Source organism: Manis pentadactyla, chromosome 1 (assembly GCF_030020395.1).
Source record: "Manis pentadactyla isolate mManPen7 chromosome 1, mManPen7.hap1, whole genome shotgun sequence".
NCBI classification, from domain to species: Eukaryota; Metazoa; Chordata; class Mammalia; order Pholidota; family Manidae; genus Manis; species Manis pentadactyla.
The window spans coordinates 168,665,236-168,691,690 of NC_080019.1; the positions used below are offsets into that span (position 1 = coordinate 168,665,236).

General features: G+C 34.6%; 2 protein-coding genes across 6 annotated transcripts in view; one reads left to right on the forward strand and one right to left on the reverse strand.

Moving 5' to 3' along the window:
- Positions 1-256: 256 nt before the first annotated feature.
- Positions 257-25,832, reverse strand: ATG3 (autophagy related 3). Of its 2 annotated transcripts, none has more exons than XM_057502587.1 (12): positions 25,353-25,832; positions 22,270-22,311; positions 18,810-18,859; positions 15,989-16,059; positions 14,625-14,732; positions 11,204-11,253; positions 8,897-8,978; positions 5,507-5,541; positions 5,116-5,271; positions 4,226-4,353; positions 2,100-2,168; positions 257-525 (listed from the first exon to the last, which is right to left on the reverse strand). In XM_057502587.1, exons 1-12 carry the CDS (start codon positions 25,746-25,748, stop codon positions 444-446), a joined length of 1,269 nt encoding a protein of 422 aa, XP_057358570.1. In that variant the 5' UTR covers positions 25,749-25,832; the 3' UTR covers positions 257-443. The 2 variants fall into 2 exon arrangements, with proteins under 2 accessions (XP_057358570.1, XP_036785496.1); XM_036929601.2 differs by having other exon boundaries at positions 25,035-25,548.
- SLC35A5 (solute carrier family 35 member A5) overlaps positions 25,641-26,455 on the forward strand; it is a 28,202-nt gene continuing 27,387 nt past the window's right edge. For 2 of the 4 annotated variants that reach the window (XM_036929605.2, XM_036929606.2), the window contains exon 1: positions 25,682-25,833. The gene's annotated coding sequence lies outside the window, so the exon portion shown is untranslated. Of the gene's footprint in view, positions 25,845-26,455 lie in introns of all 4 variants that reach the window. The other 2 variants (XM_036929602.2, XM_036929603.2) reach the window with 2 other exon arrangements.

Consider the following 26,455-nt stretch of genomic DNA (forward strand, 5'->3'; position numbering starts at 1 on the left):
CTTCAGAAATATTAACTACTCACTGTTAAGAGATTTGGGGAGAAGGTAAAAAACGGAAAATCAAAAGAAACGAAGAGGAAGAGAAAGAGGGGAAGCCTAACAGTATTTTCTAGTCCAAGTTCTCACACTATTACACATTTAATAACTTCCTCATAAAGGTGAACCAAAACTCATTCTGTGTGAGACAGATACTTCTTCACTTAAAGAGTTATTTAAGAAAAACAGTATTGTCTTCTTTTGATAAGAAGGAAAAGTCTCTTTGCAATCATTTTTATTAGACAAATAAGGCTAGTAGTGGAACATTTTTTATTTAATGCATAAACATATAAGTCCCTTTATTAGAGAAATTGTACATATCAATAAGTATGGTCAATGGTCACATCTATGGGTTAATTCTTTAAAAATCAGAACCAATAGTTAGGACAGACTCTATGTTCTCTTCATTACATGGTGAAGTGTCTTGTGTAGTCATATTCTATTGTTGGAATGACAGCTTGTACAAATTTCAAGAAAATTAGAAGATACCTAAAGGTCTTTAGCTAAGGAAAATAGATTGGTAAATGGTTCTATAATTTAAGCTAGCATTGCAATTATTTATTTGATAAAGCATTAATTTCTTAGAAAAAATATGTAACACAGAATTTTAAGCACATTAAAAAAATTCACTCATGCCAATCTGTGTCTATCCAACATGAGGCTCACTATAATGTTCAGACTGCCTGACACATTCCCATTTAATGTGAATGTGAGACTTAATGAGTCAATAACTGAGCTCATATAAGCCCACTTATTTTGATATAAAAATAAGGACAAGTTGTCCATGTTTAAGTTAAGTAGGAAATAGTCCCTTTATGCCTGTAACTTTGCTATAGAATGCTAGAAAATGAGACAGGGCAAGGAATATAAAAGCACTGATGCAATAAGAAAAAATGAATTAAGTGGAAACCCTCCATAAGGACTGATTCTAGGTTAGTGCATGTACTGCAATACTGGACTGTCTTCAATAAAATACTGACATTTTTTCTATGTTCCATTGCACATGGAAACATTAAGAGCTTAATTTTTATTGAGATAACTGATGACTCAATGATTAATTATATATGGTCTTCCAAGTTGCTACCTAGTTTCCAATATAGAGAGAATGGCCAAATTATGCTATGATTTCAGGAATAAATCTGATTTGGACCACAAATTCTTGGTCTGTTTCAATATCAAATCAGCCCAAAGTTCCTCTGGGGGACATACTGTATTAGCAATGCTTAGGTTATCTGTACTTCCAAGACAGCGTTGACCCCCTCAGTCTGTAACGCTGAGTGGCATGAACTACTAACTGTAGTATCAATCTAGTGACAAACTAATTTAAACTATGTGCCATCTGAAATATTGGCTTTGGCAGCTTTTGATGAATCCATGCCATGGGTACACGTATTTCAGAACCCAGCAGTTTACTTAATTTATTCTCTTGTCAACTCCAGAGAACTGAGTGGGAAAACACTAGTAGACACAAAAAGTATGCTCTTACCTGGAGAAAAATGAAAATATTATACATTAAGAATATCTGAAATATACTTCACATGCTTTATTTTTTAATTAACTATTTGTTTCATATTGAATCTTTTTGTTTCAGAGACCTCAGACTGATACAACTTAACTTTGCTTTTACCTGATGGCAATATACTAGTAAAAAGATACCTATTGTGATACCCTCTAAATTAGGTTACTCATCTTTCTTCAATAAATTAAGTCCACTGAGCTTCTTTTCTACCAAGAGCAGTGCTTTTACATTCACACTCTTAGCCACTGCCTCCTTATCAATAAAAGCAACTGGCAAGCTGCTGCCCAGAAAAGCACATACTGATGGGAGGCTCTGCAACAAGGAGAGCTAAGTGGTACACACAGAGACATGTGCTAATCAAATGAACAAGGCAGAACTATTGTACACAACATTTTCTAAATAGACTCCCACTAAGACTTGCAGATATGAGGGGCTAACACAAATTATAGGTATTGTGCCATTAAGGTAACACTAAATTTCCCAAAAAGGGAAAAAAATGCCTAGGAGCCAATTTTCCACTAATCACATACACAGGTAAGGATACATATGAACACCAAGTTCTCCTCCTCCTTCTGCAACTGTCTCAATGATTTTCTTCATCACTTCTGCATGCCTAAAAGTAAAAGGATAAATCTTATTACTATAGATCAGACCAAAACAGAAATCTACCTTATTATTGTCAGTAAATTAATTGTAACACATGTATATTCTCCTCCCTACTCCCCAAAAGTCAGACTGTTGAGTCATGCAGATAGCTTTATTGGAGGAGGGTATTTTTAAAAGCTATGGTAGTCACATACACACACACACAATGGCACCAGTTAGCATTCTTATAATGGGGGTGAGGTATGGGAGCAGAAACCAGAGAAAGGGAAACCATGCCACAGTATAATTGCAGAGTAAGGGCTGTGTGTTCTAAAAACCAAAAATATAATCAGTAGAGGCAAATTAAAAACACAGAGCAATATTTATAATGCTGTGATTGTTCACATAGTCGGCTGAGAATAAACCAAAACTGAATTAAAGAAAAGCTAATTGATCAGAGTTGAGAAGTGTTTTTTCCTTAGCCCTAATGTGGCTTGTAAATTTTTTTTTATTGAAGTATGGTTGATACACACTATATTGGTTTCAGGCATACAACACAGTGAATCAACAATTATATACACTACAAAATTCTCACCAGGATATGTAGTTACCTTTTGTCACTGTATAAAGATACTGTAATATTATTGTACAGTCTATGTGATTTTGTTTAGAAATAATATTTTAGCTTTACATAAAGAAAAATATTTATCTGAAGTTTCTCTTCTATTCACATATCTTTTCATGGCAAACTGGTGTCTCTCTTGTGCTAGAGAAAAGAATGGTATCACAGCAATTGCCTAGGCATATAAACTGGGAAAAGGGCAACATACAAAATAAATACCTTTATACATATACTGGCTTAAGTAATACCACTTATATTTTTATGGATATAACCTTTAGAAGATGAGAGTAAATGTATTAGCCCTGAGGATCTGAAGGCAGAATCTGAGGTGGCCCATGTCAAGGCTTAGAATGTCCCTGATGTCCCTGAATTCTTTCATTTTACAGGCCCCCAACTTTTCTGACATATTTATACTACATTCCAAAATAGTCATTTATTAACATGTCCCAAATTAACTAAATTATTTCCCTTTTTCTGATTGAGTAACATTTACACCTCAGAAAGAGATATGCCTCAGTTTGATAAGCACTGTTCTAAAACCTCAAACTGTAAGAGGAAGCAACAGAATAACTAAAAAATGAAAACCTTTTAAATAAATCAAAACTAAAACTAATGACTCTTGAATACTTTTCAGTTAGCAATATTAATAGTTCTTGACATAACTGGTAAAATGAAGTAGGCTTTCTATAGGATAGTTTGGGAATAAAGATTTGCAAAAAATGAGAAGAAAACATAAAAGGATTCTTTAAAACTAGAATGTTATATGTCTAATTAATCAATGGAGTATCAGAGTTTTCATCTGCTACCAGAATTTCTCTATGACTTTTGAAAGTTACTCATTAGAAATTACTGAAAGAAATTAGAATGTAAGCTTTTTTTTTTCCCCAGGAAAATTTGAACAAATCATGCATATAGACAGCTTCACTCTTTTGGCCCTAGGAAACCAGCCCTACGATATCAGGAAAATCCCAAATTATAAAATTCACTTCATCTGTAATTAGGACTGGAAACCTCTTAACTCAAGGGTAAAGGAGGATAGAAACTCTGCCTACATCTCCCTTCACGAACCAATGAAAGGAGATACATAAGTCACCTAGAAAAAGCACAAGGTTAACTTCATACTTCATGTTCACTGAAAGATACATTTCAATAGAGCAAACCATGTCTAAATGATGATTAATTTTTTATCTAAAAAGGATCTTCCAAACTATTCTTAGAGTTAAAAACAGGAGTAAAATCACAAAGCTCTATAAACACAGAGAACAAAAAAAAATATTCTTAATGAATTAAACTCAAAATAAATTGGTCAAATTTTTCCTTTTTTCAAATATATTTAAGAACAAGAATATTTCTAAGGAAGACAAAAGAGAATTTTATTTACTTATTAAACTTTTTCTGTTATAGCACTATGGTTATACACAAAGTAATAAATCCATTAAGTACACAGACATGTATACACAGACCTGCATGGGTGAACTGAACACATAGGAGGTGGTGGGAGGTGAGGGTGATTTTCAATGGTGACTGTTTTCTTTACATGATCTTGACTGATATCTTCATACATGTGCTCAACTGTTAAAGGCTGCCGTTGCTGGAACCATAAAAAATGCTTTGAAATACTGTTTAAACATGTTTAGGCCTAAACTTCAATGCTTATGTTTACTCCCACCTCCCACATCACTTCCAATTTACAATTCTACACTATTTTGAATTACCAGTTTATTTGGGGGGAAGTTTACAACTCATTTATACCAAAGAGAGGTGAGAGGAAGTACATCAAGGCTATATGACATCAGCCACTACTTAATGCAGTAAAAATCCCCCCAAAAGTCAAGTACATAGCTGTCAAAACATTTTATAACTTTGCAACTCATCTTTTAGGCCTGATTTATTTTCTTGTCTCCCACTTAGTTAAGAATGACAGGTAAAATTTATTTCACTTATCCTTTAATTCAATTAAGTTGATGAAAAAGGTTTTCTGTCTTTAGGAAAAAAAACTTGTATGACATAATCATTCTGTAAACGCCTTATATATCCAGCAAATGTAATCCCCAACAAAATTTAATACAACCAACCAAGTTCAATTTCTCTCACATTTTGAGAAGATAAACTCAGGGACCAAGCAATAAATACATAACAGATTATTTCTGTTTATTTCTTTGTAGTGTTTTTGTCATACTGAATTATTTGTAGTTTTTTCAAAATAAGGATCATGTTCAATATTAATTAAAAATTTTAAGACAAATGATTTCTAAAACTTAAATGGCCACAATGTATACCCATGAACCTAATGGTTTAGGAATTAAACACAGCAATTTAAAATATTTATATTAAAATATATTTTTATTTTTACCTCATCATAGCCAAACAACCATAATCGGGGGGTCTGGTAATATTTATCATATGTGATATAAAGGTCATAAGTTCTGGTTTGCAAAATAGCATCTTCTCCTCCAGCATCAGTTTTAGCTTTACAAGCTTCTACTATTTTCCTTGTGTCTAGAGTAGCCTGGAAATAATGGAGAAAAATTTATAACCATAATGTGACACTTTAGAAAATCTATTTTTCCCACCTATACATATTTTTTTCAAAAGCAGATATAACTTAAAACCAAAGGTAAATGCTATAAACGAGTAAACATATAAATAAAAAGTATTTGAAAGATCAAGATATTACTAAGAACAAACACTAATCCCCAAGTTTATTCAGTAAAAATTAACTAAAGAAAATTCAATTTACAAACCTCATCTGTTTCCAACAATCCACTCTCTTCATATTCTGTTACAAAAAGCAAAAAAAGATTAATCAAGCTCAAGATAATTTCCTAAACCAAATTATTATTTCAGAGTATCATTCAAAAACTGGGTTTTAGCTTTTGCTTTTAACTAACGATATTAAATAGAATTAGTGAGCTAACTCTACATTTCCAAAACAGAAGATATTCTGACAGAGCCAAAGAAAGTTAACATGCTCAAAGCTTGGTCTGTGCTGTTGCTTGCCTATTAGCAATACAAAACGGCATAGTAATATTGTAGAATCCTCAGACTCTCTCCATAGTGAACACAGGCTATTTATATCAATTGCATAAAATGCTCTCATTAGTCATCAGTTACTTTCACTTGCTGAATCTGCTGGTAAATTCCCAGTTTTCATCTTAACTGACTTCTCAGGAGTATCTCACATGATTTATTTCCTCCTATTTGGACACTTTCTTCAACATCTAAGGTATGTTTTCCTGGATTTCCTCCCACCTCACTGGCCTCTCCTTCACTATTGCCTATGCTGGGTCCTCTTCATCATCTCAACTTTTTTTTCTCTCTTAACTCTACAGAAACTACTCAATCAGTTTTTGGACTGTAGCTCTTCTCTAGCCACACTTAGTCCCTTAATAATTTATCTAGTTTCAATATTTGGACATCTAATTGTTTGCTTATGGCTCCAATGAATGGCTAATGGATCTTAGAAATACCATATGCCCAAACTGAGCTCCCATGACCTTGCAACTTCCCCTTCCAAAGCTATTCAGTCCTGTAATTTTCACCATCTCAATTAATGGCATCTTTCCAGATGCTCAGGTCAAAAATGGGAGTCACGCTTGACTACTCTGCCTCTCACATGCCACATCCAACTCAGCAGCAAATCCTTTTGGCCCCACCCTCAAAATATGTCCAGAATTCTGTTTCTCACCACTTTCAATATTGCCACTCAAGACCAAGCCACCGCCATTCCTTGTCTAGATTTTAAAAACAGCCTCCCACTGGTTGTCCCTATCCTCCCTTCAGTCTATTTGCAAAGTTGCAAACAGTGATTCTGTTAAAATGCTGTATTTCATTCTAAGCCACTCTTCTACTTAGAAAGACCCTTCAGTGGTTTCTCATCTCACTCTTGAGTTAAAGCTGGGGCCCTATGCCATCTGGTCTGCAGGTCACCTGACTCTGCACCTGACTACTTCCTCTCACCCCTCTCTGGATACAGGAGCCTCCTCACAGTATTTATATAAGCCACATGTATTCCCACCTCAAAGCCTTTGCACTCTTCCTCAGATATCCAAATAGCTTGTCACTCACTTCCTGCCAGGCTTTACACAAAATACATGCTCTCCATGGGGTTTTTTTCTTGACCAACCTATTTAAAAATGGTAACACTTATCTCAACCAGGACTTCCTATCTTCTCCGCCTCCTTTACTTTTCTCCCTAACACTAACAACTAATATGGTATCTATTTTGTCTAACTTGTTTCTTGATTCCCCTAATTAGAACATAGGCTCCATGAGATCAAGTCTATCCAAAAACCAGAAACACCAGCACCAAAAACAGTATGACACATAATGTATTGCTCAATAAATATTTATTGAATGAGTGAAAATTACTTGTTATATTAATTACCATTACCTGTTAGATCATCAATACTGTTTTTTAAGCAAATTCCACACAAAGCAATTCTTTAACTCTACCCAAGGGAAATGCAGCAAACATACTAAACAGCTGTCAGATATTTAAGGCAGTCCCACAGCTTGTATTCTAAGAACAGTGCTTTATTCCTAGGGTTCTTCTTACCCTCCACCCCAGGCTGGACAACTGCATGCCATTCAGAGACAGACAGAACCCAGAAAGTATTTTTGCAGGAAGGTTCTGCCCATTATGAGACACCCAGGTGGAAATGAAGCTAAACAAGTAAATCTGAAGTTCAGGAAATCTGGATTGGAGTTTTTAGATATGGGAGTGGATCACAGAGATGGTATGTGAGGTGGTTATGAACAATTTTAGTTAACAAGTAGCTCATATAAATTTCCTCAAAGATTGGGAGTTTACAGTGGAAATAAGGACAAGACTCTCAGTATAATACAGCTAGGTTTCATGGGGACTCAAAAGTAATTCAGGAAACAAAACTGAAACAAAACTGGTAATTCGGCTGTGCTGTCACCTCCTCATCAGCAAACAACACCTGCATTATGGTGCTTCAGCTCTACTTGGCACCATCTTCTACTTCTGTATGCTATGAAACAATTCTATCTCACCATAAATTCTACGTATTTTTTGGGATTTAGCCACCTTACGCATCCAAAACACCTGCCTGCTGTCTTTTTTTCTTATTCCTTCCCTTTTTCCTAATGCTAACTCTCTATACAGACATATTCATATTTAAACCTTTATAGAGAATCTAATATAACTTATACACTGTTTTTTCCCTTTTGTACAAATTTCCATGCCAGATCACAGTATGCCATTAGGGAAGCCAGAAGAGTACATAAAAATCTACCTGTGAGTATAGGAAGTGAGGAAAAGAAACCCCCTGAAATAGTAACATTTAAAAGCTAAGCAGAATAAAAGAGCCCCAAGAAGACTTAGAAGGAATAGTCAGAGGAGGAGGAAAACCCAGTATCATAAAAACTACGAGAGGCAAAAAAAAAAAAGGAAATAGTTAACAGAATCAAATAATGAAAGAGGATAAGTATAATAAAGATAGACTGGATTTAACAGAGATTGCTCTGGTGACTGACTTCTTCATCTATTTTTAAATATCCAAGGTTTCATGTATATTAAAGATTATAATGCTTATAAAATATAAAGCTTTGAATAGCCATATCTTACGGTTTTGTATCATTTTGTTAATAATAGTGGGTTTCAATCTCTTGTGACAATGATTAACTAATATAGTGATTCTCAGCCTGGGATTGGAAGGCATTTCAGAATCTCAGGGAACAGAGAGGGGATTCTCTGTAGTTCAAAAAGTCCCATTAAGAATCATCATCTTGAAGTCTTCTTAGTAAGATGTTATCAAAAAAGAAAAAGATAATAAAAAATATAAGAGCAAACTTAGTAATGCTCTGAAATAGTTTAAGAATTGTTTAAGAATCTGAATCTTACAGTTATACCCAGAATTAAAAATTTATGACTAAGATCTATCCCAGTAGAAATAATGCTGTTAAGGCTATGCTTTAGGGGAAGTGTAAGAGTACAAGATCAAGGTAGGTTCTGCATTGGTTAAATTTACATCAAACAAAATCCTCTCTAAACTGTTAAATGTTAAAATTTAGAACTCAATGGGGTAAAGTTCTGAGTACACATTAATTTCAAATATTCTAAAATCAATATTCTAGTCAATATTAAAGCAAATCTATAACACAAATACCTTCCATATCTGCAGCTTCTCCTTCATCTTCATCTTCATCCTCCTCACATAATGCTGAGCAATCTTGAAGTTTTATACTGTCCTTTGAAATTAATTATATTTAAAGTCACTTAACTATGTTCATTAGTTCAAACACTGAGTACCCACATGCCAGCAGAGTGCTAACCTCTGTGAAAGTGAAAGTGATTACATAATTCTTACCCTCAAGAAACTCCTACTCCAGTGGAGATGACAAACCCACACACCAATCATTAAAAGTGATGTTGCTAACAGCTATGACTGAAAAATATAAACTGTATCATAGAAGCGCCAAGAGTCATCTAAGCTATTTAAAAATAGTTGGCAGCTGTACTTCCAATAAAACAGCATTTTTGATTAACCAATTCATTATCATTAGAAAATTAGTTTAAAGTTGTTACTTTGCAAACATAATTTAACTGAGAAAAAAGGTATATATTTACGAATCATAATATAAGTTAAATTTATTATAAACTAAATACTACTATATTCTGATTTGTTAACAATATCCTGGTTAAATAAAGCAAAGTTGCCAGACATCACAGTTATTACAACACATAGAATTTCAGTTCAGTTTCATAACTATATTAAGAGGAGAATGAAAAAATCATGCTAACCAAAGACATGCCAAATATACAACTATCATTTTCACAAAATTAATACTCTAAAAAATCTCAAGTCAATGTAGTTAAGTAAAAACATTGGATATCTAGTCTCACCTAATTTACAATTTTACTTATGGACAATTTTATTTATCACTAGAAACTTAAATCGTATGTATCATTGCTATACCCAAAATATGAAACCACAGAAGAAAGATTGCCAGTATCTGTATAATTATTATATGAGGCAATATATGAAAAAAACCGATCATTAAGGAAAATTTCATTCATATTAGTGATATTCGTGCTTCATACAGTAGAATACAGAAGAAGGATTAATACTTGGGTCTCGATGGCAAGTATTCTAAACATTAAATTGTAAAAAATAATGTGAATTCTATACTAAACAGGAAATGACAGGAAAGATACATTCACGTTGTCAATTATTCTAGGCATTCATCCGTTAGTAGGACATAAGGATGTTAGAACTGGAATACCAAGCACCATATGCCATTATTACACTTATTAAAAATTCTTCAAAGTTACCATACACCTACTTTTAAAAATGCTACCCACACTACATTTATTATTCCCAAGTCTGAAGCATATACATTAATAGCTGGAGTAAACAAGATCTTCTGAAGCAGCAAAGGCATTTATGTGATTTCTCCTTAGTCATTCAAACTCTCCAAAAATTAGCATTTCAAAATGATGAACTGAACCTGAATCCCTAGCAAGTACAAAATTGTACACGGAAACAAAACAAAACATAAATAAAACTTCTTTTCGTTTCTAACACTTTGTTAAGACCCAGTTACGAATCCCAAAAGATTATCTTAACGAGTAACTATTGCAGCGAATGTTTTGTAGGGATAAAAGGAACACAATTATTCTGTCCAATAGTCTATCCTCTAAGAGATTTGACTGTTAAAATAATTAAGGAGAGATAAGACTGAAGGTGTTTTGTATTATTTTTTCAAACAACTATATAAATATGAAAAATGCAATCATTCTTTCTAGAAATGAAAAGCTAATACAGATATTTGAACTGAAAATTTTCAAGCAGGAAAATTCCACCAAATTTCAAATTTTTTACCTCCTGAAAAATGTATCACAGTAAATATGACATAGCTTCCATTTATTCAAAATGTCATGACTTTAGGTGATGTTAAAGTTTACCTTTAAATTTTCAAAAACAAAAAACACTTAAATTTTAAGCAGTAAATTGAGAAACTAGAGGGAATGAGTAAATTGCTTAAGACAATGTATAAACTATAAAACTTAAAAAATATATCATTAGCACCTACAATCAGCAAGTAGATAAACCTCCTCAAACACCTCTACTTAGTGAACATTTGGCACTAATACTTAAAAATAAAAATCGTTTTTTTTAAACTAGCCTAGAAGACTTCCCAATTAGTAAAAATTAGTAATTTTTTACTAGTAACTATCTCAAGAAGTATTTTTCTTAACCATACAATAGATTAAGGACAATAACACATACATTAGGAAGCAGGAGTATTTTGCTATGTTGATAAAGAAGAATGAGAGGGGAAAAATAGTTAGAATTTAAAAGAACTTGATAATAATCAGTTAATAAGCAAGATGAGTAATCTTCAAATACATGTATTATATTGGCAAATAACTAAATCTGTTGAATTTAGAAATATAACTAATTAACCAGTACCTTGCTTTCCAGTGTAATCTCTTTAACTGCTTCAGTTATTCCTGTAATACCTGTTTAAAATTTGAAAGGAAAATAAAACCCAAAATTAAATAGTTAATTCTTCCATTTACCTCCATTTTAAGCAATATAAAAATATTTAAAATTACATAAATTCTCTTATCTCTGACAATATTAGCAACATTTTTATAAATGAACTCTAATAGGAATAAATAATACCAAAGGCACCTCTCAAATTAAAAACAAAAATAAAAAATTAACTTGATATTTTACCATGAATTACACTACTCTATCATTCCTTATTTACTATTACTCATCTACTTCCCTTTACTTTCCTTGTGTATCAAAATACATATTCATTCTCAGAACATGAACAGATTAAGAGACTACATGATTCATGTTTACATTTAAACCTCCATCAATGTTTTCTCAACAAAGTATTAGTTGTATTGATATGCTATTTGCTTCAGAAATCTTGAACACCCAGGGGTAGTAAGGCCATATCACATTTACATGGGGCTTTCTATTTCACTCTTCCCACATCTTATTTATTAATCCTTACAAATACTATTCTCTGAGGTAGTTAAGGTAATAATTTCTCCCTATGAAGAAATGAAGTCTCTAGAGGTAAAATAACTTGCACAGCCAGTTAAATGAAGAAACTGGGATTCAAATCCACACATGCTGACTTTTGGGCCAATGTTCTATTAACTGCACCTTGCTAATAAGCAACTACCTCAGAATCTACTTATCTCATTCATGAAGGTGCCGTTAAGCAGAAGGCTGCCCCACAAGTTAGCTAAATAATATTTCTAACTCAAAATACCTGTCAGTGCTCTCAATGAGACAGTTCAACAAGGATGGGAAAACTGAAGAAAAAAAACAAACCCTACATACAAAATATGTTTTGCTCCTTTGTTAATATTCTAAAACTTTGAAAACATTTGCTGAATACTTTCAAAGAATGATTCGCTTTCACAAATGGAAAATGCCACAGTCTACAGCTCTAGCACAAGGCTTTTACTTCAGAGTAGTTTTCTAGATATTACTATGTAATAGGTATCTTTATTTCATAACAGTAAAATCTAGATCTTAACATATTCAATTGGTAATACAATTATTTGAATCCAATACACAGAAACAAAGAAAATAAGCCTGTTCAAAATCTGTGTAGCCCATTAAACCAGACTCTCCTAAAGACCAACAGATGTACTTGAAGGTGTTTTCTTGGTGTTATTAACATTTAAATTAGTAGTCTTTGAGTAAAGCGGACACCTTCCATAAGTGGGTGGGGCGGGTGAGCCCACCCAATCCAGCTGAAAGCCTTAAGAAAAAAAGACTGAAGTCCTCCTGAAGAAGAAAAAAATCTGCGCCTCCAGACTCAAGCTGCAGCAGTCAACCCTTACCTGGGTTTTCAGCCTGCTGGCCGGCCAGCCCTATAAATTTCAGACTTGCTAGCTCCCACAACGACATAAGCAGATTCCTCAAAATAAAGCTATCTATATTTGTATCTGTACCAATACCTATACATACATCTATAACCTATTATCTGTATCTACATACACATTCTATTTATTCTGTTTCTTTGGAGAACCATGACTAATACAAGGACTAAGAGAAATAAAAGAAATCTAAGAGAAGAGAAGCACGGATGAAGGAGAAAGAACTGAGGTGAATATGAAACCCGGTACTTGGTCTTCTGAGTTAGTTGGAAGCACTGCTTCAATCACATCAGGATATAGTTTAAACCTAAAATTCTATGTGTATTTCTCATCAACATTAGTTTGAATTTATTATGTATATCAAATTAACTGCAGTACAATATTATGTTGTTTTCCATACATGAAAATGATACTACTTGTCCCCTATCAGCAGGGCGAATTTTTTTTAGTTTTTGAACTTCTGTAACAGGTTTTTGCAAATCCAATAATACTGACACCTGCATCTCTCTGTAATGAATGCCTCTGTGAATATGCACCTGGATTTTGAGACAGTGATTACGGAATGGAATACACCTAGATAAAATAATAATTCATTAACTTGGCATCAGAAACACAGTGCTATAACCAATGACTCCAGTCAGTCAACAATTTCCTATAGATGTGCTGCCCACATCTTCCAGTCATGGGAAAACTAAAGCAGAGCAGCTGAACAATTTTGCAAAGATCAGAAAATAAAGATGTCTAATAGTGCTACTTAGTGTGGGAAAAGTGGATGATTTTGAAATTATCTAAAAAATTATTTAATCTGCTATCTTCTCTAGGTCTTGACATAACAAACTCAACTTATTAAGAAACAAATGAGTTTCATTCACATCAAGGAAGACTCCTGAACTTGTGCCTATATCACCATAAGTAGGTGGTAGTGTCCTTAATTCATAGTAGAGAAGAAACTGACCTAACAGGTACTTTTCCTGTGCAGATTATTTAGCCTCTGTCTGCTACAGTGGGTCCCAACTGAGGGCAACAATTCTGCCCTTCACGGAGTATCTGGCAATGTCTGGAAGCATTTCTGGATGTCGCGATTGGGAGGACACTACTGGTACCTAGTGGGTAGAGGCCAAACGTACTGCTGAACATTCTGCAAAGTACGGGGAATGCTAAGAGAAAGAATTATCTGGCCCTAAATGTTAGTAGTGCTGAGGTCAAGAAACCCTGCTCTTCTACTACTTTTGATGTACCTCCAACTCTTAGGCCTTACAAGAAGAAAACTTACTTTTAATATCTTAGGTTTAAACTCGGAACATTATCACACATGGTAGTTAGCTATGGCAGCATATAATAATATGCATTTACATGGTTACATAAATATAGTAGCAAAATAGGTTTTTAGGATTTGGAATAAAAAATTATATTCAGGGTTCCAAATATATGCAAACACTTAATGAAAGGCTTAAATGCAGCTATTTCCTTTAACATTAATTTGTTGAATAATTTCTCTATCAGACACACTATGATAAATACTGAGCACTTAACAATGAATCTCTACCTTCATGGAGTCTACAGTCCTTACAATCCTTTAAGCAGTCTTTCAATGAATAATTACTAAACACTTTCAAATGCCAAATATGAGAAGAATATGGTTCCTGTCCTAAAGCTGGTCATCCAGCAATGGAATGCCATGTTAAGTAGGGGGTTCTAAAGCTAAAAGCAAAGTAGTATGTCTAACTGGCTTTCTTTTTTAAGAAATAAAAGAAACTAATATGGATATTTCAAATGGCTACTGAGGTAGCAGTACTATAGAAATTTGGTAAACTCCAAGGACATATTTTTCTTTTCTTTTTTTCCAACTGTCCTGCTTCTTTTCAGGAAAAGTCTACTGGGACAAAATTGTGTATTATATATCTTTTTTTAAAAATCAAGGCTGTTATAAAAGATTGTAAAAGTTTAAAACAATTTAAATACACACCATTCTAGTCTCCTACCTGTGTTATGATAAGTATCTACCCATCCCCCATCACCATCATCTTCTTCAATGATAGCTTCTAATTCATCTGAATATTCCATCTGTTTGCACCTCTTGTAGCATGGCACTATAAAAAATGGCAAATAAAGTTACTAGCACAAAATCTGTTTCCTATACATCCATTAGAAATATAGAGAAAGTTTATTCCACAAAATATATTTCTCTCACTCAAATATTAAGTGAATATTTTATTTCATTTCTAATGAAAGTGATCAGTTTTACATTCAGTCCACATATATAATTATTTGACCACATTTATCTTTCCCTAAATAGCTTTGCCAGAAGATAAGTAGACAGGTTATACTGAGAGTGTTCTATGTATTCTTGACCTTGATGGCCTGTGAAGAACAGCAGGCCAAAGTCAGATGACACTGTTAACTTCAGGTTAATGAGTAATACCTTATTTTAATGGCTTTACTCTCAGTACGTGGAAGGCTCACCTGTCATGCTCATTGGTGGTAGAGTTGACCTCCAGTTTGCAATGCTAAGGTAACTTTTAATTCACATTTCATAATATTTAGGTTCCAGCTATTCATAACGGATAAACCAGTGTAAATTCACAAAATTCCTAAATTTTACTCTTTTATAAATATTGGTGCCAAGTTTTTTATATAGCAATGTGTCAATTAGGTATTATGATTCATGTAAGCCTAAAACCGAACAATTATAAGGTAAAAACATTATGATGTAGGGTCAACAAATTGCTAGTAATCTCCTTGTATTTTTTTAAAACAAGCAGGATATAAATGCCCAACCCTAATAAAAAAAATGATGTTTTATTTTTCCATTCCTACAATGGGTAAATTAGAACAGAAATCAATGTATTGTTATGTGATTAGATAGGAACTATAACATTTTGATGTTGTTTTCAAATTAACTTTATAAATAAGACCTGTTTCAAAAACATCTGTTGTGCCCACAGACAATCTTTCAATGACACAGTGGATAACAGAATTTTTAGTTTTGAACTTTTAGATGTCAAAGTTAGTATCAATTTCATTTCCCATGAAAAGTTTAAGTCTAAAGAAGATCTTATGGCTAAAAAGATTGTGATTATGAGGTCAACTTAAAAAAATCCAATCAGAAGTCCAAATTTGCTTAGGTCCCCTTTCCTCATATCTTAAAACTAGACAGAGATTAAAAATCAAATAAGGAAAAAGATACCCTAGCAATAGAAAACCTAAAGCTTCATTAAATTTTTCAAATTTTTGAGAAAAGTTTTAAGTATAGCTTCAAGCACAAATTAAGATTAGTAAGTGCTAAGGTTTTTTAAAAAATATAACTTTTTGCAAAACTCACTAATATATGTGACATAATTCTTACCATTTTTGGTGACCAAAAATTGTTTGCCTGTTGGTAGGTAGGCCTTCACTTTCAATTCTTCACCTGTGGCCCTTTGAAGAAATTGAGAAGCACCAAAATACAAAAACTATTTTAGAAGGCAAAGACAGAACAAAAGATAACATGTGTAAATCTCAGAACTAGGCAATTCACACCTCTGAGAAAACTGCTTTAGGATTGGTTTGTGAGGATAGCCAAGTGGTATATGTCAGGGCATGGAAGAACACAGCAGTATTATGAGTGATAAATACTGAGATGCAGACAGACCTAAGAGAATTTGGATTAAGTATTAGACAACACAAGTACAATAATATAGAACTATTAAACAACTATTATGTTTGACTCTAAACAAAAAGAAAATGCTGTTCCTTAGTGAGCATAATCTCATTCAGATTTTTAATCCTAAAGAACTGCTCATCTTGAGACCAAGAGAGGCAGAAAAATAGCTGCATATTATATAACAAAGTAGGTGGCTCGCAAGATCCGTTTCTACCACTCTATTAAAATTGGAACCAAGAGAAAAAAGATCCTTTGAATCACAAGGTGATAATGTTAGAATAATGACTGAAAACAAAAACTATTGAGTGCTTATTAAGTACAAGACTGAGGACTCTAACATGCATTATTTTTTAGCCCTCAGAATCCTAAGTGGTAGATAATATTAATATATATGCATTTTATAGGTAAGTAAACAAGAGCTTAAAGAAACCAGATTGCCAACAGTTGCAAAACAAGAAGGTGGAGAACCAGGACCAAGCCAAGGGACTCCAGGGCTCCTGCTCTTAAATATTACTCCTTCTGTATGTCAAAACCAGCTATAACATTTCTAATTTTTCCAAGATACTCTGCACTATCTTATTAAGACTTTGTTCCATGATTCTTCTATAAGTCACCTACTAGAATAGGCCAGAGCTGGAGTGGCATGTGGTGTTTGTCAAAAACATGAGCATAAATTTGGAGTTCTACCTTCTCAAGCTTTAGTCTAAAGTTCAAACCATTTATTTGAGCACAGGATAAAGCCAGAAAATGCCTTGATGCCATTTAGTAGCTTTCTAGGCTTTAGACCAACCTCAAATGTCAAATTCAACAATGTCATGGTAATGCCTTAAGTTCTGAGGGAAACACAAATCATAAGGTCATGATGGTACCAGCAGACATGAAAGTACAGCATGGAAATAATCTGTTTCTAGTACTGATTTAAAATGAATTACCCCTTTAGCCCTAACAGTTCAGCCAGAAGTGTGAACAGTGGAGTGGTATACAACTGAGTTCTAAGTTTCAATAAAATTACTTCAATCATCACAATTCATGAAGTGGAATTATAAACTATAAACTGCTAAAAGAAGATCCTATCCATATATATAAACCCCTATAACAAAATCATAAACAATATTTCTAAACTAATTAGACAATTAAGGACTGTGAAAAAGAAACCTAAAGAAAAAATATATATCATATTGAAGAAAATCCTAAATTAGTTCTTTTTAAAAAAAGAATTATTTTAAATTTTATATACCTAACTTGAAATATACGTAAGTTATAGGCCAGAATCTAGTTAAATATAGCTTTAACAGACAATTTAGAAAACTGTCAAGTATCCTTAAAATCAGAGAGCTTATATAATATTAAATATAGTTCAGAAATATATGTAGGAAAGCCAAAACATTAAAAAAAAATTAACTTAAAATTTTGGCCTTTCTAGGTACATATCACAAACAGTGCTCTAAAAGATAAAGAGCAATTGATGAAAATTATTAACAACTATTCTGGCTATGTGTTAAATATCAAAATTAAGGGAAAGAGACTAGGCCATAGATTAAAGAGAGCTCCAACTCTGGTTTAGAATAGTTGAATTATTAAGCTCTTTTGATATTAAGGAAAAGATTATCAATTAGAACTTTGTTCATTCTAGAACCCCTGCTCCCAAATCAAAACTGGGCCTTTCAACTACAACTGAAAAAGTGTCATTGAGGGGTGTCTGGGGGAAAAGGATATAACAAGATGAACCACTTATATCCAAAGAAGATAACTCCACACAATTCTAGCCTAATTATAATCATGTGCCAGCATTAGGATCACTTTTTTCAGCTACTATTAGGTGGTTTTACTGTAAGTACTTGAAAATAATGCAAGCACTTTTTTTTTTACATTTTATTGTTTTAAACATTCTACTGTATTCAGAATATTTAAAATATATGAGATCTGCTAAGTTGCTTAAATTAGTTTTATAATTAAAAGTTAATGAAGGAAAAAATGTAAAAAGTCTATTACTGGCATATTTCTAATAAAGACCTTAATCAGTATTATGAACCTTCTTAACTTCTGAGCTAAATCGTAAAAGGGAGCATACTTTTGAACCTCAGTAAAAGGTCTTATGTTTAAAGAATATAAGACTCTGCAAAATCTCTGCATTTTTAATGTCATAAAAATATTCAATACTTTTTAATTTGAAAAATGAGCCAATCAAATTTATTAAACTCTTGAACATTATTTTTTATAGCTCCACCACAAGACCAGACCTAGACACTATTAAGAAAGGGAATACTAAAAAAGGAAGCAACAGCATTTATCTCAAAAACATCCATCTTTTGTGCTAACAGAGCAAAACAAAATAGGTATGACACCCAATTTGTCTTCTTATATTTTACTTTAAGAATCACTGGAGCACTGTTTAATAGAAAAATCTACTGAATAGGGTTAAAGTGCTCATTCTGATTTTCGTGCCCTAACCTATTTTGTAAACTGCCATAATTATGAAGTATGCCTTTTACTAATTTTCTATTTTTTGCTCAAGATTACTTACCATTGCCATGTTGGACAGTGGTGGACTAAGTGATCTCCAGCTGCCACAAACTATTCAGGATTTAGAAGGAATATAAGAAAAGGGAAAAAGAAATATTGAGTATCACTGAATCTATGGTGACAAAACACCAAAGTGATCATCATCCTGTATAAACCTGATAACCAATCATCAGTTAAAATGCAAACCCAAACCTGCTCTACCAGCTTGAATATTTATTTTTGATTATTACTAAAACTGCAAAATTTTTAATATCTATAAAAATTCAAATTAGTTTTGGTAGGAAAAAAAACTGAGTACTAATTTTTTTAATTCAATTTTTATCACTGGATTAAACAATGCCCAAAGCACACAGTATCATGAAATAACAAAGGTAACAATAGGATTTAAAATGTCAAACACTATTTTATGAACAAATAAAATGTACACAGATTCTTGCTAGTGGTTGAAAACTCAATGAAGATCTTTGAAAAATATTACTAAACAGATACAGGACTATGACATAAGAATAACTTATGACATCGCAATGCACATTTTCTCTTCCTTTTTTTTAAAAATTTAAATGACAATTTTGAAAGCTTTTTCATACATAAAGGAATCATTAACTAGGTGAAAAATGCAGTGCCAAACAATGGGGAAAAAGTTAGCTTTTGGAGTAACTTGGAAAATACTAAGACACTTAATAAATTGAATCCTCTAATAAAACTTCGGACTTTCTGGGCAGGTTGAACATTGTACACATTTTTGTTTTTCTTCAGAAATAAAAAATAGACTCAGGAAGAAATAGCTTAACCTTATGAGATTTTCCATTATACATGAGCATGAACTGATTTTACTGCAAGACAGAAATCCTGCTTATTCCTAGGAGCAGAAATGAAAGTCTGTTAAGCATAACTGCAGTGCCCCAACACAAGCAATGCACATAACCAATTACTTCTATTTCACAACACCTCTAACTCAAAACAATGTGTTGTTCATGGTTTATTGCTCAGTGAAAAATTACAGTGTTTTTAATCTTCTAATGTCTTTCTGAGAAAACTATGTCTATATATACTACTCCATTTCAATTTGAGAAAGTAGAAGTCTGTAAAACAAGAATTCTGAGGACAACTTTTAAAAAGATGTAATTTAGCAGCATTATTCCCAACAGCAACTCTTCAAATGTTTCTGTTGTTCTATTTCAAAGAATCTTATTTAAACTGGTTAGGAAAAGACAAAAATCCAAAAGAAAACAATACTCTCTCCTCCAAGTTTTAAGTATTTTGGGTTACTGCAACTGGATGCTACCTTTAACTCTGTGGTTATAAGGGCTAATTCATCACCACTAAGAGAGTATTAATTTAACAAGATGCAAGCAAAAAAAAAAAGAATTAAACATTTTTACATTCTTTAATGATATTGTCCTGAGGTCACAAAACTCTATAATATTTTATGCCATGGCACCTCTGGAGGCATCTATTTAAAAAAATAACCAAACACTAGAAAGGAACACTATAGAAGAGTATTTGCTCTGGCAATTAGCACATGTATAATTTGCCCTCATTGGAATGGGCATTATTACATGCTTTATATGTTCAAATAAAATAAAATGTAAGACAAAGACTCAAATTTCTAAATTGCTTGTAATAGTTTTTCTCTTAGTAGTTAAACATTATACAATATTGAATAATTCTAACAAGACAATCAACATTAACATTTTGGTGAGCCAACTTTATTTCTCAAGGTGCTCTGTATTACTGGTACTCTACTTAATCAAGTCATACACGTTATACATTAAAGTATTTTTAGTTAAACAATCCTATATTAAATAATGCCTACCTTTCTTCTTAGACACAGTACTTCCAAATTTCTCAAAAACAAAGACAATGGAAGCTGATGGTCAGAAGCCCAGAACAGATCAATTCAGTATAGTATTTATCTAAGCAAATTATGTCTTGTTTTCTTCCTCTAGACTCATTCTAACTTGATGATGTAATTGTGGTCTATCCCAATCCAATTCACCATTATGTACCCAGTCAAACTAGTTTTGCCTTGCATTTTTTTAAAAAGGGGAAAATTCATAAAATACTTAATGATACAATTAAGCGTAACAGTTACTCATTTTAGGATTAGTAGCTGTGACCACAGACTTGCATCTCTTACCTATTTACCAATTAGCAATCTTCACAAAGAGGAGATAAAGCTAAAGAGCATAACAAGAACAGCATACTTTCGTAGCTGTTCTTGATTTCAGATAGCTTCAGGAGCCATGTCTAATTTACACCTTTGTTTGGCAAGAAAGTTAATGATATCCTTAAGATCAAAACTTAATTTTCTTTGGCATTCAAGGTGCTAAACTCATGATAGCTATGGTAGGATGGGTTCTTTTGTGATGGTCTAGCCCAAACCCCTCAATTTACGAGGAGCATGAGATGAAGCCTGTGCTTAGACAGCCCAACTGATTTGACCAAGTTAGAAGAGCAGAAGTTAGAGAAACGCATCTAGAAGGCAGGTCTCCTAGGTTCTTTCCATACCACCACGTACCTTCTCTAAAAATACAGACAATTTCATATAAAAAATCAGTTCAGCACATCATTCTTACAAGGCACTAGGATTTGGGACTAAAGCTATTCCATCACAACTGCAGACTGAAAGGTCAGTTGATTCACTGGCTTGAGGTCTTGGAATTGCTACAACAGGCACATTAACCAACATGGCTCATTTCAAGATGTTTCTATTAAAACAATGAGTAAGTTCTATTGCCAGTGAGTGGTACTTTTAATGACAGTTACAATATATTTTTACCATTTATTAAGACTAAAAAAATGAATCTGATGCAACCATAACTATTCACAAAGCTGGAGTCTATAAGAACTTTTAGACCAGTATTTATTTCTCTAAGGATAACCAACAAACTGCCCAAAGGAAAGAGAACACTTTTATTACATAGATGTTGTGATCAAACAGATTCCACAAAACATAATTATGTTAAAAGTTCAGTAAAACACAACTGGCCTATAAAATAGCCATTAGTTTCATCATTAAGCAGATTCAACTTTACCTGGCTGAAAGAATGGTGAGAAAAAATCAGTGAGCCAATTTCTCCAAAAGGAAAGCCATGAAAACGTATGTTTGGTGTAGACAGAAGACACAGCAAACACTACACAGCCCACTGCACAGCTCAATATAACACGAATATGAGTGAATGACAAATGGCCATAGGAATCTTTCCCATTCCCTCTTCCACCCTTATATCTAAATAAAGAGGAAGTACAGGGAAATACGAGAAGTGGCAAACTGAGAAGGAAGTTACATATTCTATTATGGGAAGTAGAAATTTCTGTAAAATTGCTCATATAGTCAACAGAATTTAAATTTACTCAAATGAAGAACAAAGTTTCAGATATTTTCTTATAAACAAGAAGGCCACACAGTTTATTAAAATTATAAAACATAACAGCTTCAGAGTATCTTCAACACTCACCTCTTCTGGAGTAATAACACCTGTTTCCTTAAACTTTGATTCCTAAAAAGAGCAAAAAGAGTAACAGTATTATACTATCTTTCACTTTCAATTAAAAAATATTTGTAGGCAACTATTTGCCTGGCACCCTTTTAGGCAAGAGAGCACTTACAAAAAAGAATGTATCACTGGTACTTGACCTCAAGGAGTACACAAGGCAAATGAAGGAAATTGACATGAAATAATTCTATACTATTTGATCCGTGCTGTAGTAGAATAAAGCTCCTAGGAAAAACGTTTAAAGATTTATACAAACATTAAGTCTTATCAGTTTTTGTGAAATGACCAATTATCTATTTTACAGAACAGTGAAAATGTCTTAAAGGTGTTTTAGACATCTTAACAATTCAGCCATCTCATATAAATTGAGTAATATTAGAAACCAAATCCAGGGTAAATCATAAATCATTTAATCCTTTCTCATTATTATCATCTCCACCAAGATACTGATACAACATTCTCTCCTCTGAAGCAAAGGTATTATTTACCAAATTTTTCTAAATTTTAAGTTCTATGTAAGTTTTTGTGGTAGAGTCTACAAAAATGAAGATTCATTTATGAACATTGTTCATTCAACAAATATTTACCAAATAACTACTATGTGCCAGGCACTAATTGAGATAATAGAAACATAGGAGTGAATAAAATAGACCAAATTCATCCTTTTCCTTGTAAGGAGTTTAAACTTTAGCGGAGGGAGAAAAAAATCAGTGGTAATGAATACCATGCAGGAGAATGAAGCAGAGAGGAAACTTATCAGGGGTGGAGGGAGAGATATGGCTATTTTAAATAGGATGGTAAAAGAAGAAAGACTTTACAGATAAGTGAATACCAAGCAGGTATTTTAAAGAAAGAAACTAGCCACAAGGCTGTCTGAGGGAAGAGCATTTCAGGCAGAGGGAAGAGCAAATGCAAAAACCAGAGGCAAGACTGTTTGATGGAGTAACAGAATTCAGACAGGCTTAAGCAAAAGTGAGTAAGGAATAAAGCAGTAGATGAAACAGAGGCCTCTACCAATCAAATAGTGGCTTGTAGATCATTGTAAGGACTTTGGCTTTTACTGTATGTATGTCTTTCAAACCATGGCATTTCTTGTCACTTGTTGGAAGAAATCATTATTTCTTTCTCAGGGATTTAGTTTTTTCTTCTTGCCTTTGCACAACTAGGAGGAAACTACAAGGATTCTGTCTGTAAAAAAGTTTCCACAGAGAGGAGTAAGAAGGTCAATAGTTCTGTTTTCCTTATTACTAAAAATACATACAGACAAGCCAACTCTTCCTTTTCAGTTTGGTGAAAAAGTAAGATGATTCCTAGAAACAGAATTCTATGCTGTAAGTTCAATAAAATACAATTGACCGATAAACAGCAGTTTTATATTTAATTTGGGAGGTCTTTTTTCTTGTTCCTCTCTCCCTGAAATGAAAAAGATGCAACACACATGTATTTAAATGCTGTATACCTGGGTAGACATGTTTCTGCAAAGATGACATAATATGCAAAAACAATCATTTGACTTAAATGTAAGAATTATTTTCAATTTCATAGCTGACTGAATAATCTGAATTAAGATGATGAGTTTCACAGCGAACATATATAAATGTAGCAACACTGTTATTCTCATTTGTAAGCTTTCCTTTTTTTTTTTTAACTTAGCCCAGCAAGGTATTTTGAAATCAGTATTTTAAAAATACAGGACTAACATTTCCCTTTGTCATGAAAGGGGAGCAAAGTAAAACTGTCCAGTATTATTCTTAGCATATCAGAGCAAGTTCTTGAATAAAGACCAATCATTTCCAAGAAGCTAATGTAAATGCAGGATTTGTAAAACTTGAATTGAAAGCTTTAATTTAGAACTCCTTATTCATTTACTATCATTGCTCATTTTTCAGGAAGGGAAATTAAAGTTATAACAAAAAAACTTACTCTAAAAGAATTATGAAATCAAAACCTGAATGCACTTCCAAAAATTTATCTTTGAAAATAAGAAAACAGTCACTGCTGTAATCACTAATATGTCACAATTTTTACTTTAAAAATGCTTTATATTGCTAATGCTAATGTAAAAAAAATTATGTATCTAGGAGGGTCAAGTTGCTCCTTATTATCACTCAATTCCAAGATTAACAACTAGTTTTGGCTATGTTAAAAATTTGGGAAAGGCCAGTGTTGCCCGTTAGCTGGGTTCAATGGCACTGAAAGAGATAACGTTGCAAATTTCACCTTGTTTCTCTGAAATCGAACAAGCTGGAACCTCATTCATAATTTACTATTTGCAACTCCTAATAACAGGAGATTTTCTACGAAATTTGTAAGAAAAAAGTGGCATGTCATTTTAGTACTCAGCACTGATTTCATTTTTTAAAAATATAAACAAAATCCTTCTTCAAAAAGTTCAAAAGACTTCCAGTTAGGGTTTAACGTACTTCAATATACTTAGGTGCCGACCACCTTCCAGTTCGACATACCCAGAAGCGCTGAGTTCTGACGGGTGGAGAAAGAAGTACGTGCACAGCATCGCTCCAAGTTTACCCCAAGAGCCGGAAAGCTCCGGAGAACAGCTGGGTAGGACTGCGGGTAGGGGCTGCACCTCTTCCGGAGTCCCACCCTCACCACCTTCCTCCACCTTTCCCCGCCGGGGAACGAGGGGACTCCCCGGCGCCCGGTCCTCGGTCCCTGCGGGGCAGAGCGTGTGCCTGACAGCCCCTGGCAAGCCCGACCTGGCTTACCTTGAGGACCGGGGTCAGGTACTCAGCCACTTCCAGTGCCTTTCCCTTCACCGTGTTAATCACATTCTGCATCCTAGGGCCGGAGTAGCGGCCGGCCCCGAGACGGGGTGGGCAGGGCAGCCGGGACAGGGACCGGGAGTCAGAAAATGTCCCCGCAGTCGCCGACTCGCATCGGCACCCGGCCGGCGGCACCCGAGGGGCCGGGACGCGACGGGACGGACGGGACGAGGGGGAGGGGCGGCTGGCGCCGCGCGCGAGGACCGAGCGCGCGCTCCTTGTAACCCAGGCAGCGCGCGGCGGACCGGGCCCAGCTGTCACCTGGCCGCTACGGAGGGCGGCGGGGCCGCGTGGAGAGTTGGGGGAGAAGCGGGCGCACGCGCACCCCTCGTCTCCTCCGAAGCTGTCTTCTCCCCTCGCTTTCCTCGAGCCCCTTCCTACTTCCCCTTCTCTCTTGCCGTAGCTCCGCCACCTGAGCCTCACGTGACACAGGAGTCTCCTGGCAAGTGATGCGAGAAAGCCCGCACTGGGGCGGGATCCGGTCGCTTCTCCCCGCCCTCCGGAAGCGTAGCACTTAGTGCGCCTGCGCAATGGGCACCAGGTCTGTTCTTTACTAGTGGGGGCGTTATGTTGCTTTTTGTTCCGGAATAGACGATCCGGGGGCAGGGGCTTTTTAGCCTTTCTTTCTCCCCTATAGCTTCCCCGCCTATGGACCATAAAAGCTACTGCTGCTGCCGAGCTAGGCAGTTACTGTCTCAGCTCTAGGATGTGTGTCCACTAGAAGCTCTTCTGTGGGACCAAGGTAACCGTCTGGCAGGCGAAGAAGTGCGCGTGTGTGTGAAGGGAGGGCGCCGTAGATCCATATTGCGCATGTGTGAGCAGAAGTCTTCCTGACTGTGGAGGGGAACCTGCCCTGCTCGTATAGGGCAGTTGTTTCTCTGGCCCCTGTGCCCAATGGCTGTTGCTGTTGGCATTTCATACCCATCGCTCACCAGCCCCCCAGGTCTTGCGCGCTGTCCTTACACTGGGAGGCTTTGGCAAGTTACCTGGCCTAGAGTTTAGTGTCCTCAACATACCGAAAGGAGGCCTTAAGAGTCATTGATTATCTAAGTACTTCTAACACTAGTTAAGTATAAATTAACAGCAGCGTTTCAGGTATGTCATACTGGTCATTATTGGAACCAAGTCTTTCCCAGCAAGCGCCTTTTCCTCCTCTTGGGGAAGAGCTGCTACCAAGAAGAAAAATGCAAATTTTCTTCTTAGCTCAGAGTTGCTAATAAGAATGAAAGTTGTAGAATTGCTTTTCTGCAGAATTCTGCAGTCCCAAAGTGTCAGTTACTCGCTTACTAGTTTTGGCAGCACTTCTAATCTGGCCCTGGCGTTTTTGTCTCTAGAATTCCCCTCCCTATAAAATTTTGAATCTT